Source organism: Nicotiana attenuata, chromosome 3 (genome assembly GCF_001879085.1).
Source record: "Nicotiana attenuata strain UT chromosome 3, NIATTr2, whole genome shotgun sequence".
Lineage (NCBI taxonomy): Eukaryota > Viridiplantae > Streptophyta > Magnoliopsida > Solanales > Solanaceae > Nicotiana > Nicotiana attenuata.
The window spans coordinates 35,168,503-35,188,332 of record NC_031991.1 but is presented as its reverse complement, the minus strand read 5'-3'; the positions used below and the strand labels follow the sequence as shown (position 1 = coordinate 35,188,332).

The following is a 19,830-nucleotide window of genomic DNA, read 5'->3' as shown; positions in this document are numbered from 1 at the left end:
TAGCCTATTCAGCTCTATTTAACTGAAAAAGGTGTACATGTTCAGGAATAGAAACATTAGGACCCATTTTAAATTCCTTAAATTTCCTAAATTTCTTTTCTCTTTCCCTTTGTTCAACCATTCGATCCCTTAAATCATTTTATCTCGTCCTTAGGACATTCCTGATGACTTCCGGCTCCGAGTCCGAATAATTATAGAAATAAGTTCTGCGACGTACTACCCTTCTACGTTGTCCCTTTCCTTGACTTCGAGAACTCCCACTTGGAGTAATTAGAACTTGTCACTGTTTGGCCATATCTGAAATAGGACCAAGAAAACAATAAGAATGGCTACAAGCATCCAATGTGACAACATATATCACAATAACTCGTAGAAGTAAATCAATGTAAGGGATTAATGGTAAACTAATTTTTTGAAAAAAAATATGTACAAGAGCTGAGGATATATGTCAAATATTTTGTTCTATAGAGAAGTCCTATTCATCTGCTTATAAATGCATTTAATCATTGGCAAGTTGGTTAACAATTAATCACCCTTGGACTATTCAACTTGATTGGCAAGTTGATGGAAAAGAGAAATTGTTTTAAAATCAAAATAAATACTATATGCGTAAAGGAGAAAGAATTGAGGAAACTTCAGCGCTCTTTTAATGAAAGGGATGCGACAGATCTTTTTCAGGTCACCATTTGTTATTTTGGTGACAACTTCGGGACCACGAGATGATTGAATAATCCAACACAATTTCCGTTAGTTACACTCCATCTAATTAGTTGAGCACTAAGCAACAAATAAAGGAGTACTATTGCAGTATTTGATTATTATTTAAAATTGCAAATTCTCAAGGTTAAGTGATGTTCCTACCCCGCCAACAAGGTGACACTGACCACTCTGATTTACAGCCGTTTTCATCATACTTTTCTGATAAAAGAAACTTTGGAACAAACAACAACAAACAATGATTGGAGGAGAACTTTTTTAATAGAGTTTTCTATTATTCCATGTTTAAAGAAACAACCTGGCTCTAATGCCATTGATACATAATAACGAGGGGCGAGAACAACGAGTTGTGTACCTTATTGACGCAATGGAAACCGTTGAGCTCACCACCAAAAGAATTGCCCCAAGTCAAACTTTAAATCTCTTGGAAAACAAAGTTTAGTTTCACAAACTAAATGTCTTTCTTCTTGTGTGTTTTGCAAAAAGAAGAAGAAAAATTTTCACTATTAAGGAAGAAGAAAATTGATGGAAAGGAAGAGCAAAAAACCCACTTTCTATTCGTCCATCCCACTTTAATAGGAAGACCAAATGAGTTATTATAGAGAAAGAATTAACTGCTATGGGAAACCGCTCTCAACTACACCCAAACGTGTAGTAACTTCTCCAAAGAAGTTATTTTATTCTCAAACTCTATATCTTCCCAAATGGGTTGGGTCAGCCCATATAGAGCGACCCGGTATCCTAATTTAATACCCAACACTTGTAGTGCAGAGGCTAATTCCAAAGTGACATAAGAAGCATGTAAGTTGGACCATTTGACCAGGCACTATGCAACAGCTTTGTTCCCCCTTTTGATCAAACGTCTATCTAGAATGGCCTTAGGAAATGGACAAAGCTGGCCGGATAGGTCAAGGACTGGAGGATGAACAATCTCAGAAGGAAGGTTATGACAAAGCTTGAGTTGAGAATTGTGGAAGGTAGGGTGGATAAGGATCTCTAGTGGTAGCAGGAGTTTATAGGCAACCGCGCCAACCTTTTCAATAATAGGATAGGGACCAAAGTAACGAGAAGTTAGCTTATGTTAAGGAGAATGAGTTAATGTAGATTGTCTATAAGGCTGCAACTTGACAAACACCCAATCTCCAACATAAAAAGTTTTATCAGACCTGTGAGCATCAGCTTGAGCTTTCATTCTCTGTTGAGCTCTATGTAAATGAAATTTGTCCATTTGTAGCTTGAATTCCCTTACTTACAAGATGTATTCAACAGAAGAGGACTCAGAATTTCCAGGACGATATGGCAAGTGTAATGGAAGAGGATAGCCATATAGAAGTTCAAATGGGGAGGTTTTAATGGAGGAGTGTGGACATGAGTTGTACCACCATTCAGCTAAGGGCAAAAAAAAAGACCAATCAGCAGGTGAGTCAGTGCAAAAATACCTCAAATTGTTCTCTAGGCACCTGTTGAGCAACTCACTTTGGCCTTCAATTTGAGGATGGTACGCAGTAGAGGTTTGCAGCGTAATACCTTAAGCTGAGAGGAATTCCTTCACAAAGAAATTGATAAAGATAGGGTCTCTGTCACTAGGGATAGAAGCAGGGAGTCCATGCAGTTTAAAAATATTGTCCAAGAAAACGGGCACCAAGGTTTGTGCAGTATAGGGGTGAGTGAGAGCAATGAAGTGACTATACTTGGTTAAACGATCAACTATGACCCAAATAGTTGTCTTACTCTTGGACTTGGGCTATCCTTCAATAAAGTCCATGGTAATGTCAGTCCAAGGTAGTGCAGGGATAGGTAGAGGCTGGAGAAGACCAGGAGAAGGAGAGGTATCATACTTATTCCTTTGGCAAGTAGAGCAGTTCTGAATGAAGCTCGCAATGCCCTTCCTGAAGCCCTTCTAGTAAAAATAGGTTAACACCTTCCTGGTAGTGGCATCTAAGCCAGAATGGCCACCTGTTGGGGTTGAATGCTATAAAGTAAGCAGCTTAACTCTTAAGTTAGCATCATTTCCTATCACCAACTTTCCTTTCCTTCTAAGCTGGTTATTAAGCCAAGTAAAATGCTTCTGGGGGGTCTGTTGTAAGGACTAGATCAAGGTGTGCAACTCAGGATCAGAAGACCAACTGGCTGTGATCTCTTCCCATAACTTAGTGGAGACAGAAGTAACAATACTTGACATTAATTCATCTCCTTGAACCGTTGACAAAGAATCAACAACCATGTTCTCCTTGCCTTTCTTATATTGGATCTCAAAATCAAAGGGTAAAAGTTTGTCAATCCACTTGATTTGAGAATCTATGGGGATCTTTTGCTCGAGGAGGTACTTCAAGGCATTTTGGTCAGTTTTTATAATGAATTGTTGACCAATGAGATAGTGTGACCACTTTCTCACAGCAAAAACAAGAGCCAAAAGTTCCTTCTCATAAACAGAAAGAGCAGCATGCCTAGGATCCAAGCCTTTGCTGATGAAAGCCACAGGATGTCCCTCTTGCATGAGCACAACCCCAATACATGTGCCACTAGCATCAGTTTCCACAAAAAAAAGCAGAATAGTTAGGCAAGGCCAACTCAAGAGCAGTGGTTAATGCAGTCTTCAAAGCAGTTAAGGCTTGATCAGCATTGGTGAACCAATTGAAGTTGTCTTTCATAAGCAACTCTATGAGAGGTCGACTAATAAGACCATAATTATTGATGAACTTCCTATAGTACCCATCAAGGCCAAGGAAACCTCTGAGTTACTTCACTATAGTAGGCACAAGCCATTATTGAACAACTAGAGTCATCTTTGGATTAGTGGGAACTACTACAGCTGAGATGAAATGCCCTAAGTACTCCACTTTTGCCACCACAAAAACACATTTAGAGTGTTTGGCCAGTAAGCTGTTGTTCACCATAACTTCAAATACTTGCTGGAGATGTTGTACATCGACCAAAATTTCATCAAAGAAAACCAGTACTAATTTCCTTAAAAACTATTGAAACATATTATTCATAAGACACTGAAATGTAGAAGGAGCATTTGTTAAACCAAAGGGCATGACTAGGGATTCATAGTGGCCCAAGTGAGTTTTGAAAGAAGTTTTTGGGGTATCTTCAGGCACCATTCTAATCTGATGGTAACCTGATCTTAGATCAATCTTAGAAAAGACTGTAGTTTCAATAAGTTCATCCAAAAGATCATCTATAATGGGAATGGGGAACTTGTCCTTAATTGTGCATTGGTTTAACTCCCTATAATCAACACACAACCTCCATAACCCATCCTTTTTCCCTACTAGGACCACTGGTGAAAAGAAGGGACTATTGCTATATTGGATAACACCTTATTGTAACATTTTCAATACCAGCTTCTCTATATCTTTTTTCATAGAGGAGTACCTATAGCCTGATGTTGACTAGTTTAGACCCTTCTTGTATGGGAATTTATATGATGAAAAACACTCATCCGTGGAGGCAAAGCTGTAGGCTCATTAAAGATTTGTTGATATTGGATGATCAGATTCTTAAGTGATCCTAGTATAGGCTCCTCTACAGGCAGATGAAGAGCATTAACGTGGCTGTTATACTCCTTCACAGTTGCAGGTGTAACCACACGTAACAAGAACTGGACCTCTTCATTGTAGCCCTTATTTATAGCTTTAGAGTTTGAGAGCTTGCAGTCTTCAGTGACTCCTTTCAACACATGATGTTTGCCCTGGTAGTTAACGGACATAGTAAGTTCAATGTAATCCATAGTGACATGACCTAATGCTTTCATCCAAAGAGCTCCTAAAACCAAATCATACTTCCCTACAGGAAAGACAATCAAGTTTGAGGTATAGGTAGTTCCTTGTAACATCCATTGGAAGTCTTTCACTACACCAGAGGTAGCCTCCATAGTATTGTTATCCAAACCGACATCTTAGTTGGAGAGATGTGACAGCCCAACCTTTTTGTAGATTCAGCATCAATGATGTTATGAGTACTTCCACCATCAAAAAATATCTGAATGGGTCATTTACTACTATAGCCAATAACATGGATAGTTTGGGCCCCTGAAGTCCACTTAGACCACATAAGGAGATCAAGGGAGGATCTCCATCAGTCACAACCCATTCTTCAGTAGCTAGTGTTCCTTCTGACTTAACTAGCTCTTTATCCATATCACCCTCAGGATATTCTAGGTCCATGATGAACATTTTCTTAGGTAAGGAACACCTACCACCAGGTGTGTACTTATCATTGCAAAAATAGTATAAACCCTGAGCTCTTTTGGCCTGCATCTCAGCTGGTGAAATCATTCTTCTAGTTCTGGGAGTAGTAGTGTTTGAAGTTGTCAAAGTTAGTTTGTTGGTGGGTGATGAGTGCTGGTTAGGAGTTTTGGTAGGGGGAAGTTATAAGGAGGTTTTTTATTGGGAAAGGATTGGGTAGGTATAGGAAAATGTTTCAGTGTTCTAGCATTAGTTGCTAAGGTAGCTTCAGCTAATCTGGCCAGTCGATAGGTTTTGAGAGAGTTTGGGGTTCATGCATTATAATTGGGGTAACCAACTCTTCCTTCAGTCCACCTAGGAAACATGATATAACTTGATCTACTAAAAAATTATGCTGTGAAACTAGCCTGTCAAAAGCAAACTAAAATTCTCTCACATAACCAGTTTGTCTCAACTGTTTTAACTCAAGCATGGGGTCTGCAAACTCATCCCCAAATGTTTCAACCAACACAACCAAGTTTTCCGCCCACTCAGGTAGCCCAGGTACACCTCTGCACTTCAAAAAGGATTGATGCCAATCAAAGCATCATCATCCAAATTCATAGCTACTAGTCTCACTCTCTCATTGAGAGAGTATTATCCATAGCAAAATACAGCTCAATTCGATACAGCCAATTTTTTAGGTTTTCACCAATAAAGCGTGGAAATAAAAAGTGATGATTTCGAGTATTAGCAACATAGTAAGGATTTGGGCCTAAAATTCCCTGACCTGTTGTAGCAGCCTGAGCTTGATCAGTTGAAGTAGAACCGCCGTCCTTCGACTGCTGATGCAATTGCATTCCATCAAGGGAGTTTTGAGACCGCTAACTAATTGAAATAGCTTAGTTTTCCTGCGATCCATGTCGTCCCTAAGCTCCTGATGCTTCTGATCCATGATAGCTCGCAGATCCAATTGTTGAGCTGTTAAATCCTCAAACTGTTCCTGTAGATTAATGGCTGGAATTCCTTGAGCATCTTCCACAGCCTTTCGCGGTCCCATCGTGGTCACCTAGCTCTAATACCAATACCAATAAGGTATCGAACACAGCAATGAAACAATGATACGAGGGCAGAGGAGAGAAATGGAGGTAAGCGAGAAGAGAGAATTCAGAAGAAGCGAGAAATGATTTGTATTAGCTTCAAAGTGACTTCCCACTATTGCATACTATTACTTATACAATTAGAGTTTGAAATTGAAATGCAAAACATGCTGAAAATAGAGAAAACGGAATAACTACTTCTCCCGCCGAAACTAAATGTTCAAATAATCCTACTCAGCTTCCATGTTAGCTGTTGCTGTAATATGTGTATCATTCTCGCAACACGTATAGTAATATCTTAAACATCCACACATTTTTAATTATTGTTCGTCTATTCTCTGAGGCTTTAGATTAAATATATCATATGCCATTTCTTGTAATAGATCTTTCTATCTAGTGGCCAAAAGTAAGATACATAAAACAGGGATAGGAAGAGCCTACAAATCCTTAACCAACTTATTCTTTCCGAGTGAATATGCTTTTAATCTTAATATTTGTACAGCCTTTGGATATAAACTCATTCTGTAATATGAAAAGCTTATTGGTAAAGGCTAAATGTGGAAGTTCCTTTTGGAGAATGGAACTTTATGTTGGGTGTTGGATTATGTGCTTAGCAACAAGCTAAGTTCAGATATTCAAGATCAAACACCCCTTTGCATGCAGATGCTTGTGCATGAAACTTTTTGAAACTTCATATATTTTATTGCTCTCAGTTAAGCTACACTTGAACGGACAAGCACCAACGGATGTTTGTCCTATAATAGGCAGAAAGTACAAATATTCCATTCAATTAACATACAGAATCAACTAGATAAGAATCTGAAAACAAACAGGACTAAAACTGGAAGGAAAAGCCTAGTAATCACCAGCATAGGTTGACTAAGCTAGCAAGTGTATTGGACTTGCAAGTAATGCATAAAGAATGTAGAAAGACATGATAAACCAAATAGTCATTACTAAGCTAGCTGAAAAGAGTTGTTTACTTAGGAAAGCATTGAGCTCATTGGATGTCTGATCGTCTTTATAGCATATGCATATCTTGTTGCATCAACAAGTAACATAATGGAATCTTGATCCGCATGGTTCAGCCACCTGCATAATGAAGTAATCCTAATCCTACATGATTCATGGACATCGTGTCGAAAGGTATTAACTACTAGCTAGAGATCATAAGAATGTATATCCAAGGAGGGATATAATGTGTATCATTGGAAAGATGGCTAGGAATGTTGCTAATTGAAGTCCTGACGCAATTCGTTTTTTAAAAAGCATGTGTAGCACCTAGCACTCTCATAGCGGCCAGCAAAATATAAAAATCACCTAATCATTCAGAGAAGTATAGGAGGAAAAGAATCAAAAGAAAACCAATTAGCAGCCACCAAGGTAAGAATATGCATCAGTTTAAATGAGCTTAAGGCCTCAATCTAGTCAAGGTGATATACCTTTTTAAAGGAAACCTATGCCATTGCTGTGGAAGTTTAAATCGCCAACCATTCATCAATCCGTGAACCAAGGATGATAACTAAGATTTACCGGGCAGAAATTAGTAGAAGCTTTAATTTGCTTGGCTTTTCTGGTGGAGCATATGATATATCTCTAACTTAAGAATATCTTTCTAACTACTAAAGATGGGCATGCCAACGTAACAGCAAATAAATTGCATGCAGAAGGGGATGCTAATTAGTTTTCTACTAGAAAATTCACACACTCAGGATACTGAGCCCCAGCTGCCCTTCTATCACCCTAGTACTCCCAATGGTGCTGGAAGGAGTACCAGACATCGCAGTTACCTTGATCATTTCGCTTGTACACTTATGAGCTGAGGCAAATTAAAATTCAGGCCATCATCTTAAGGGCTTCTTAAATAAGAATTTGCTTCTATCCTGACAAACAGAGGATGTTCTCACTCCATAAAGAAAATGTGATGGAGTAGTCATTTCCCTGTTTGACGACACTATGCCTTATAGTTACCTTTCGAACTATTTGCAACACCAACATGCAAATAAACTAATATACACTTCACTAAAGCGCATCATATTACACTCAAAACTCCTACAATGAAAACCAAGGAAGGACTAGTTTCACTAGCATGGGACAGAAATAACTACTTGTGGCCTCATGAGTTTGAACACTTCATAGAGATATTGGATGTCGTGAACTAAATCAATCTTGTAGCACTATCTTGAAAGGATTAATGATTCGCAATGCAACAAACATTGCATGAAGTCGATATTAATTTTACTTTACTCCATGAATCATAAATCATAAAACACTTCAGATATACATCTCATATCAAATCCTAGGAATCTTAGTTTGATGTAAGAAACTGATACTTGCACAATGAATCAGACAGACTGTATATTGGAGAAAAACAAAATGTAGAAAGGGTAATCACCAGCTCAAATAAAATATTTTAATTAAGTAAATTATGAGTTTATAACATCCCCGGCAATCTCACGAGGAGATATAAAAGGTCTAGGGGGCATCAGTAGGAGTTGAACATCTCCTTCAAGCATTTCAACAACTTTTTTCATTGCAGGACGATCAACAGGCTTCATCTGTATGCACCACAATGCCACAAATATCATCTTCTTTACCATCCTCCTATCTTCCTCGCTGGCGTCCTGCATCTCTATATCATTTCCTTCATTAAATTGGTCGTAAACCCATGTAGGAAAGTATATTTGGCTTAAATGATCCGCAAATGGGTTCATGTTTTTCCTTCTGCCTGCCATTTCCATCAACAACATCCCATAACTATATACATCGGCTTTGTATGACACTCCTCCAATATTTTTATAGAACAACTCTGGAGCCATGTAACCCATTGTCCCTCTTGCTGCAGTTAGACTCACTATACTATCATCTGTTGGGTACAGTTTTGCAAGCCCAAAGTCGGATGTTTTTGGATTAAAATCTTCGTCCAGAAGAATGTTGTGAGGCTTAATGTCAAAATGTAAGATCTGCATGTCACAGCCCCGATGTAGGTAGTCTATCCCACGGGCAACTCCTAGAGATATATCAAACATTTGTTTGTAACTCAAGGAAACAATTCTTTCTTGTGGAAATATATACTTGTCTAAGGAACCATTAGGCGTGAACTCGTATACCAAAGCACGTTTTGAGCCCTCAACGCAGAACCCGATGAGCTGCACAACATTAACATGGTGAATCCTTCCAATTGTGGAAACTTCACTGATAAATTCTTGCCCGCTGGTCATAGATTTGTGCATCAACTTCACTGCAACAAAAGGACCACTACGGAGCTTTCCTTTGAAGACAGTTCCATATGCTCCTTCGCCTAGTTTTTCCTTGAATTTATTAGTCATCTTCTTAATCTCAGAATACGAGTACTTAATTGGCACGAGGGTACCCTGGATTTGCAGGAAATCTTCAATTGCTTGATACTCAGATAAGTGCCGTCTTCTCAATTTATACACTACTAATGCAATCAGGAAAAAAAATCCACAGAGAAATCGAAATGATAGAATTGCAGCTGCATAATTTTCAAAAAGAAAAATGGAAGTCATTTATTAGAAAACCACATCCTTTTTCATAGGGTGAAGGGGTTTGACTAAAAGCTTCAAAGCTATTTCATTATTCAGAATTCAGAGTGTACCAAGAATGCTTATGGTCGTCGTTGAGTAAGATAAGAAGACTCACCTATACCAAATCCGCCGTAAAATATCGTAAGAACTGTGAGAATAGGCAAATCACAAAGGAAAATTTACGTTAGAAGAAGCAAATTTGGTACAGACTTGAAGAAAGAGCTTACAGCTATATGGAAAACGTATTGCTTTAACGCTGTAATGATACTAGTGTCTATGAGCCGAGGGTCTCCCGGAATCAGCCTCTCTACCCCCTTCGGGGTAGGGGTAAGGTCTGCGTACACTCTACCTCCCCAGACCCTACTGGTGGGATTTTACTGGGTCGTTGTTGTTGTTGTTTGTTGCAGTCCACTATCTCAAATACATACCTACATGCAAGTGGATGCTACCTGCATTGTCCAAATATAGGAACTTGAGTAAAATAGTGGTTGCTATATCTTGAAATAATTAAGTTGCTGAGAATTGAAACTTAGTATATATAGTTAATAGGGTAACTAACTGATAAGCATAAAAAAGAGTGGAGAATTGAACACCAAAAGAGATCCAAATTTTCTTGTAACTTCATACAATAGACCCCCTTAACTATACAAAAGAGAGTGGATATAATAGATGAATGAAAGTTGGCTGCTTTAATTGAAGACTTAATCTGTGGTAAAGAATGACACCTTAAAATTGCTAGCGTTGCAGCACTTAGGGAGATACTTGTATCTTCAAAATACTAGTTAGGACTACGGGTGGCAAAATGGTTAAAAGAAAACAGTTAACCACCCATATTATTCACTAAAAATAGTGCCGGCTAGAGGGTAAAGCCAATGAAGCAATGGCTTTAGGCCCCAAAATTTCTAGGGCCCCATTTTTTAGATTAATAATAGGTTAATACTAAGGTAATTTTTCCAAGATATATTTGAAATTTTATGGTAAAAAAGTATAAGATTTTTCTAAAAAAGAATAGAGATTATTATTTAGCCAATGTGACTTATGATGACTAATACTTAATTTGCACTCTCATACTAATATTCTTCTTCTTTTTCTTTCTCAAAATAAAACTTGTGTTTTATATTCTCTTTTTCCCAGTTACTAAGGTGTCTATTCTCTAAAAAGATAAGGGGTGAAAGTCGGTAAAAGTTTACCTACACCGGATGTTTATCGATAGAAGACATGTATAAATTAAAACTGCTTCAATTTCATTTTTTAAAGCATTATTGCAGCAACAATGAAATTTATCCTATATCAAGATATTGACTTCTAGAATCAAGTTCTAGTGTTCTAACATATTATTAATTTTTCATTTAAATTTGAAGTTTATTGTTTTTAAGTTTAAGGCCTCTCAAAAGAGTTTGGCTTTGGGCATCTAATGTTCTTGAGCCGCCTCTGACTAAAAATGGGTTGGATAATGAACTATATGGATAAAGAACCATATTATCCATTTAGAAAATGGATAACTAATGGGTTTAACTTTTACATTTGTAAAAGTTCAAATTGATGGTTCCTCATGTTTGAGAGACTAGGAATTCTCCCAAAGTGATCATATTCAAGAAACTATGGATAATATGGGTATCATATTATCCGCCGGTTAACCCATTTTTTTATCCATATTAAAAATGGGTCAGGACGGATAATTTATCCGTTTTTTCATTGCCCTTTTTGACCCGTCCCATATCCGATCCGATCCGCCCGTTTGCCACCCATAATCAATACCACCAATCAGGACTCACAAAAACCCACAGATATGGGATTTTGTAAAACAGATAATTCTCGAAAAGGGATTCCAAATTGAAAATTGACTTACAAGGGAGGTGAAGATCTGTTGGAAATCAATTGTTTTCACCATTATTAGAAGAAGAAAGAAGAACAGAGCTCAAGCAGAAGAAGAAGATAGGCAAATGTTCGGACATAACAAGGTCTTTTGATTTTTGATCTCAGATAAGACGGGACAGGTGTCATCATCTCAGCAACCAAAGGAAATTTGATTGATTCAATCTGGAACGTCCATTGTGCTGATCAACTTACTAGAAGCTTCTCACATGTATGAGAAATTCACACGTACTGAAGATAGCAGGGAATATTATTTGGTTAGTTTGTTATATTAGTCTAATGTAAATATGACAAGTGTACAAATCTTATAGGATTCTTTTATTTGTATTTTTCTTTTCCATTTTTCTTTTTCAGAGAAATACTTGTATAAAGCTAGATGGTCCTGTACAGTGAACGAATCAATCAAAAAATACAGAAAATTCTTTACATCTGTTCTTCATTTTTCCTTTCATGGTATCAGAGCAGTAGCTCGATCCCAAGAAGATCTAATCTATTCTCTTCTAATTCTTCTTTCACTCTATCTCTTGTTTGCCCTTCATCATGCCTGACACGAGTGCAGAGCAAATCACTGTTACATCAACTGGAAATGGACCAAATTCTGATCCCAATCACCCATACTTCCTCCATTCCTCAGATGCTCCAGGAATGAGCTTAGTAAATGCTGTGTTTGATAGGAAAGGATATCAAGGTTGGAAGAGATCTGTGCTCATAGCTCTTTCAGCGAAGAACAAGTTGGGGTTCATCAATGGAGACTGCCCAGCCCCTGCTGCTACCTCCAAAGACTTTCAACCTTGGAGTAGATGCAATGACATGGTCACCTCTTGGCTTCTCAATTCCCTGACTAAAGACATAGGAGAGAGTGTGATTTACTCTAAATCAGCAAGGAACCTATGGACCAGCTTGGAGCACAGATTTGGACAATCCAATGGTGCAAAATTATATCACCTGCAGAAGGAACTATCAGGTTTAACTCAAGGAACAAATGACATTGCAACTTATTTCACAAAAATCAAACGAATCTGGGATGAACTAGATTCACTCAACTCCAACATCAAGTGCACTTGCACTTGTGTCTGTGAAGGAAAGAAGATGCAGGAGAAATCACAAGAAGATGAGAGACTTATTCAATTCCTTATGGGATTAAATGAGGCATATGGTCAAGCTAGAGGAAACATAATCATGATGAATCCTTTGCCTAGCATAGATCAAGCCTATTCATTGATTCTGCAAGAGGAAAACCAAAGAGAGGTTTATGCTAACCCTCTCATTTCTGCTGAAGTCTCATCCTTCATGGCAGGAAATCAACCCAACATACAGGGAGGTTTTGCCAATCAAGCAAGTTTTTCACAAAGAAATGTAAAGCAGAAATTCACAGGTCAAGGACAGAAAATATGAAATGGATTTCAAAGGTCTGCAAATCCATCCCAAAAACCACCATTTGTCAAAGGAAGAAAAACCAAGTTCAACCCTAATGTAGCATGTTCCTATTGCAAAAAGATAGGTCACACAGTGGCAGATTGCTACAGAATCATAGGGTTCCCAGAAGATTTTGAATTCACCAATGGAAAAACAGGGCAGGCTACAGTAAGAAGTAATGCAGCATTTTCAGAAGAACAGGGAGATAATAGCTCAAACAATTGTACTAAGGCACTCAACCATCATCTTTCCAAAGATCAGTTTTCACAACTAGTCCAACTGATTAAACAGGTCAAAATTGGGGATACAGGAAGTCAGAATTCAGAGATTAATGCCAATGTAGTTGCTGGTACTATTATCAAATATATTGGCACATGTTTTTCAGTTTTTAATTCAAATACATGGATTATAGACTCAGGTGCTTCAGAACATATGTGTTTTGACTCAAATGCGTTTATCTCTCTAACTCCTCTTCCTGTTCCTTTACATATAAATATCCCTAATTCTTTCAAGGTAACAGTCACTCACATAGGTAGAGTCTCTATTCTCCCTGATTATGTCCTAGAGAATGTACTTCATGTCCCTACTTGCAGATATAATTTGTTGTCTGTTAACAGGTTTTCTTCACAATTTCAGTGCATTCTCTCATTCTCTTCTGGTAAATGTGTCTTGCAGGCCTCTTTAATGAAGAGGGGTCAAGTTTTTGGTGAAGCAAAAGAAGGATTATATTTGTTGGAGCCTAATGCAGTCAAAATTAGGGATAAACATGAAAGACATGTAGTTGCAAGTTCAAATCAGAATGTTTCTAGTCAAGTTTCAAATTCTTTTCCTTTTTCTGCAAATGCCATTTCTAATGTAAATCTATGGCACTCCAGATTAGGCCATTTGCCTTTTTCATCAATGAAGCATTTCAGTTTTATCTCTTTCCCTCCTGATTATGAACATTTCTGTGATATTTGTCCTAAGGCTAGACAAACTAGAAATCCTTTTCCATTAAGTCAAATCAAGTCAAAGAAAGCATTTGAATTAATTCATGTGGATACATGGGGACCTTACAAAGTTCCCACATATAATGCTTACAAATATTTCTTGACAATAGTGGATGATTGCAGCAGGGGTACATGGACTTTCTTAATGAGTACTAAGAGTAATGCCTTTGATACATTAAAGAACTTTCTCACAATGGTTGAGAGACAGTTTGGTCTTAAAGTGCAAAAACTAAGAACTGACAATGCTTTTGAAATTGGTAAAGGTACACAGGAATCTGCATTTCTGACTTCTCAAGGGATACTTCATCACACATCTTGTGTTGCTACCCCTCAACAGAATGGGGTAGTGGAGAGGAAACATAGGCACCTTCTAGAGATTGCAAGAGCCGTTCTTTTTCAATCAAAGGTTCCTATTGCTTATTGGGGTGAATGTTTACTAACTGCTACTTACTTGATTAACAGGTTACCCTCTAAAGTCCTTAAAGGGAAGACACCCTATTCTATACTGTTTCAGCAGGATCCTTCCTATGATACTCTTAGAGCTTTTGGGTGTCTTTGCTATGTTTCTACCCTATCTAGTGGAAGAAGCAAGTTTGATCCAAGATCAAAAGCCTGTGTGTTTCTGGGATATCCAGTAGGCCAAAAGGGTTATAAAGTTTTGGAATTAGATAATAGAAAGGTGATAGTCTCCAGGGATGTGCATTTTTATGAAAATAAGTATCCTTTTGCCTCAAATCCTACATTTCCACATTCAAATCCCACCTTTTCAAATGATTCATCAGAAGGACTCATTTTTCCTACATCTACCTCATCTCCTTCAGAAGCCTATTCCCCTACACTTTCATCACCCACTCCAAGCACTGAACATTTACCTTACCACCACAGCCCTCCTATATCCACTATATCCTCTCCAAACACATCTCTTTCATCCACACTTATTCAACCCCAGTCACCTCTCTAGCCCTCTCCATCTAGAAACAGTGTTCCCAGAGACAATACTCCTGTTGCACCTAGAAGATCTTCCAGAGAATCCAAGTTGCCTAGCTATCTAAATGACTACATTTGTAATGCTATTTTTACTATTGATCTCACTACCTCTTGTTTTGCACAGCCTACTTCTCCTACTTCCTATTCTTTTGGAGATTTATCTCCTCACAATCAACATATCTTGCAATCCATTTCAGAAGTTTCAGAACCTACCAGCTTCTCCCAGGCTTCTTTGCACCCAGGATGGCAAAAGGCCATGGTCTCAGAACTTGAAGCTTTACAGAATAACCAGACTTGGGAAGTGATTTTACTTCCACCAGGAAAAAAGGCACTACCTTGTAAGTGGGTCTACAAGGTCAAGCACAATTCAGATGGTACCATAGAAAGACTGAAAGCACGTTTAGTAGTGAGGGGGGACATACAAAAAGAAGGAATCGACTACAATGAGACATTTTCACCTGTGGTAAAAATGACTACCATCAGATGTCTCTTAGCAGTTGCAGCCAAAAAGGAATGGCCAATTTATCAATTAGATGTAAGTAATGCTTTCCTACATGGCGGTCTACAAGAAGAAGTTTTTATGAAATTCCCTGCTGGTTTATCATCTCCCTCTCCTAATCATGTTTGTCTGCTCAAAAAGTCTCTCTATGGGTTAAAGCAAGCTTCCCGACAATGGTATGCTCGGCTTGCTGGTGCTCTCAATTTTAAAGGGTATTCTTCCTCTCTCAATGACTACTCTTTATTCTTCAAAAAACAAGGACATTTGACTACAATTGTGGCAGTCTATGTGGATGACATACTAATTAGTGGGAATAATGCCTCAGAAATCAGTCTTTTAAAGACATTCCTTCATCATGAATTCAAGGTCAAAGATCTGGGCAACTTACATTATTTTCTAGGCATGGAGATTCTTCGAGAAACATAGGGTATTATTGTTTGCCAAAGGAAATTTACCTTAGACTTGCTGAAGGAGTTTGATGTCCTCAGTTCTTCTGCTGTTTCTTCTCCCCTGGAACCATCCTCTAAGCTCCACGCAGATTCAGGAACTCTTCTTCCAAATCCCACTGTTTATAGACAACTTGTGGGGAAGTTGAACTATTTAACCCACACTCGCCCAGATCTATCTTTTGCTATCTTGAAATTGAGCCAATACATGCAAAGTCCCCGTCTTCCTCATTTCAAAGCAGCTCTGAGGGTCCTTAGGTATCTCAAATTAGATCCAGGTCAGGGTATTTTTCTGAATTCAGCTTCGTCTCTAAAGCTTATTGCTTTTTGCGATGCTGATTGGGCATCTTGCCCAGAGACCAGACGTTCTGTAAGTGGTTTCTACATTGCCCTTGGAGCCTCACCAATTTCCTGGAAATCTAAAAAGCAAGCATCTTTATCTCTCTCATCTGTTGAGGCAGAATATCGCTCCATGCGAAAGGTTGTAGCTGAGTTAACATGGCTAACCCGTCTTCTTCAAGATCTCTCCATCCAACCTTCCTTACCAGTCCCCATTCTCTCCGACAGTAAATCAGCAATTCATATCGCCCGCAATCCCGTCTTCCACGAACGAACCAAACATGTCGAACTTGATTGCAATTTTGTGCGGCAACAATTTCTCTCTGGCCTTATTTCTCTCTCTTTTGTGCCTTCTAAATCTCAACTTGCAGATCTTTTCACAAAACCTCTTTCTGGTCCCTCTCATCGCTCTATTCTTAGCAAGTTAGGAGTGTCATCTTTCTCCTCCAACTTGAGGGGGATGTTGGAAATCAATTGTTTTCACCATTATTAGAAGAAGAAAGAAGAACAGAGCTCAAGCAGAAGAAGAAGATAGGCAAATGTTCGGACATAACAAGGTCTTTTGATTTTTTGATCTCAGATAAGACGGGACAGGTGTCATCATCTCAGCAACCAAAGGAAATTTGATTGATTCAATCTGGAACGTCCATTGTGCTGATCAACTTACTAGAAGCTTCTCACATGTATGAGAAATTCACACGTACTGAAGATAGTAGGGAATATTATTTGGTTAGTTTGTTATATTAGTCTAATGTAAATATGACAAGTGTACAAATCTTATAGGATTCTTTTATTTGTATTTTTCTTTTTCAGAGAAATACTTGTATAAAGCTAGATGGTCCTGTACAGTGAACGAATCAATCAAAAAATACAGAAAATTCTTTACATCTGTTCTTCATTTTTCCTTTCAAGATCAAAGGGGGCGGCATCGCCGCAGCGCCAGTTTTTTTCGACGTGGCTGCAATGATAGCCGTCGCCTCCAGCATCACAGTAAATCGCTTCACATTCTCTACACAAGAAGGTACGCTTCCAAGAAAGCTGAAACCCGTAACTCGAGGCATCCTGAATGCTCGATAGAGTAGTATTATCACCCAAAGCCCACGAGCTGAGGCCCAGGCCACTATTTCCATGCTGCAATTCTCAGCCAAATCCGTAATCGACATGTCCTCTCCTATGGCCACATAACTATGACTTTGTGAAGAATTAAAGAAAGAAGTCTTGTTCTGTGAACCACAGAAAGTAGTCTTCACGTAGCGCGAAGAATCTAAGGTGGCTAAACAATTGACATAGATAATGGGAATGGTGGGAGCAAAATAATCAAAAGGTGAGGTGCTAGGCACCTCTTTGGTGAAGTAATTGGGAAAAGAAGTACAGTTAGTGGTCTGATTCACCAAACCAAGGTCAATTGCTCTGATCAAGAATTTATCATAGTTGATTTCCAACACGTTATATTTCCTTGACTCCAAACTTATGACAGTACGATTATTCTGGCAATCAAGCTGGAACCTAGAATCTCCACAATTCTTGGGATCAGCTTTCAACCGAAATGGAAAGGTGATGTTATGAATATCACCGCAAGAAGAAATGCAGTTAGTAATATTTTGGGCTTTGGATATGGTTGTGCAGATTACAACTAGCACAAGAGCAGCTAATTGGAGCCGTCTGACTGCCATCATCGATCTTATGTGCAAATCGACTACGGTGAGTTTGTTCTGTCGTTTCTTTTTTATCATTTCCTCAGAGAAGATTCATCAATAGTTGAACGAGCTAATTGATGTTTGATTTGGTCAGGAATTGAAATCAAGTATAAAAGTCAAAATTTTGTCTATGATTAGTCGTAAGCTGTGTTTTTTTCTCTCCTTTTCTCTTAATTTGTTGTTCTCAAATCTCTGCGCGTTATTATGGAAGTTGAGTACTTTGACTGGGAGGGAGTGAGGATGTAGTTGGTGAGAGGAAATGTCTCCTGACTAGATATCGCATTTCTTGAACTATATTTAAGCTTAAATTAATTAAATTTCACGTTTTAAATAAGCATATATATACCCTCAAACCGATTTGGACTACCGTACAAACTACTCAAACAACCTCTTAATAGAGTAAGATCTGTTATACATCTTTATATAACGGCTATTCACTAATAAAAATCAAGTTTTTTTCGGAACCGATTTTTTATGTTATATTTTACCTCTCTATAAGCAATATACATCTTTATAACAATATGCTCTTTGTAAAATTACCCCTCTATAATATCCGTGTAAAATCTCTAATAAGATCACCAATAAAAAGTTTAAAGATTTTGATCTCACCCTACTGCTATTTGGACTAAGATAAAAGATTCAACTGTGAACTTCTTAATTACCTTCAAGGGAAAGCTACTAGATATCCTTTTGCTGAAAGTTTAAACATTTTTACAAATTCAAGTGTTATATAGAGACTGGAATCTACATAACAAGCTACCGTTACAGAATTTTTTCACTAATCTTGAAATAATTTAATTTTCTAGCAGCTTTAAAATCTATATTTTAGATTTTAAAGCTTTCTTCTTACCCTTTGCTTTGCAGCTTTGCGTATTATTTTCTGGCTTCCTTTTTTTCCACAATCAATCAATTTTACTTGCATCTGGCCATGACAATTTTGCAACCAGATTGCTTTTTTAAAGTTTAGGTCTATGTGTTTACATATTTTCCACACTCATATGATCATATCCACTCATATTCAGTGAATTCCAATTTCTCAATACATGACATAATCGAACGTTTGTGATTCGTTTAGTTAGAATATAATGATCACAAAATTTTAATTTCACTGGCGTTTGAAGTGGAAGTCGCTTAAGATGGGGAAAAAGAGATAATTTCTGCACTTTTATGTTCTAATGTTGCTTGCTTAATCATAATGCAAAATGATTGTGCTTTATATTTTATTTATGTTGTATAGATTATCTTCTTTAGGAATAAATTAAATATTAAGATTACAAAATGTAGACTCTATTTTTTAAGGAATTTTATAAAATGCCTAAAAAATAGATGTCCAACAATAAAAGAAAGATAGACGAAAGCCCGATAGTCTATTAGTCCCTTACTCTTATCTGTTTTTACCAGTTTCTAAGTTGTCAATATTATGATATGCTAAAACTAATTTTCAGGTATTAACTTCACTCAAAAGAGTGACATTTCCACTCATATGAAGTTTGAAACATTGATAATTTTTTGGCAGTCACATATTTGCTATCAGCTGTAATTTTTCACTTTGTAATGGTTACATATTTTATGGTGAGGTTAAATAGTCTTTCATCATTTTTGTTATTATTTCTCGTAATGCATTTTTTATTGATGAGAAGATTCTCTTTATAATACTTCTTGGCTTTTGCAGCTTGAAGATGTGAGATTATTTTTATCCAGAAATTTTATTGACATGATAGAGGTGAAGTGTATCCCTTTACTGAGGTTCCTTCATTATGGAATTTGTACAACTTCATGCTTCACATTATTAGTATGATAAATTTTTAAAATGTATATCTTTATCATAGTAAAGAGTGTTCTATTTGAAGGTTTTTTGACATTGGCTTCTACTTATTGGAGAAATTTACCGAAGGTGAGTCTATTCCCGAGTTATATGCATTTACTTTGTAGTACATTGTATCTGACTTTGGGAATAATTAAAGAAAGAGGTATTGTTCTGTGATCCACTGAAAGTAGTCTCCACATAGCGCGAAGAATCTACGGTGGCTAAACTATTGACATAG

At 37.6% G+C, this 19,830-nt stretch overlaps 2 protein-coding genes across 2 annotated transcripts; both read right to left on the bottom strand.

Annotated features, from left to right (window-relative positions):
• On the bottom strand, positions 8,416–9,519 carry LOC109224274 (rust resistance kinase Lr10-like). The gene has a single exon (XM_019388861.1). The coding sequence runs from the start codon at positions 9,517–9,519 to the stop codon at positions 8,416–8,418; it is 1,104 nt and encodes a 367-aa protein (XP_019244406.1).
• LOC109223526 lies at positions 16,856–19,429 on the bottom strand. The gene has a single exon (XM_019387883.1). The coding sequence runs from the start codon at positions 17,819–17,821 to the stop codon at positions 16,946–16,948; it is 876 nt and encodes a 291-aa protein (XP_019243428.1). The 5' UTR covers positions 17,822–19,429; the 3' UTR covers positions 16,856–16,945.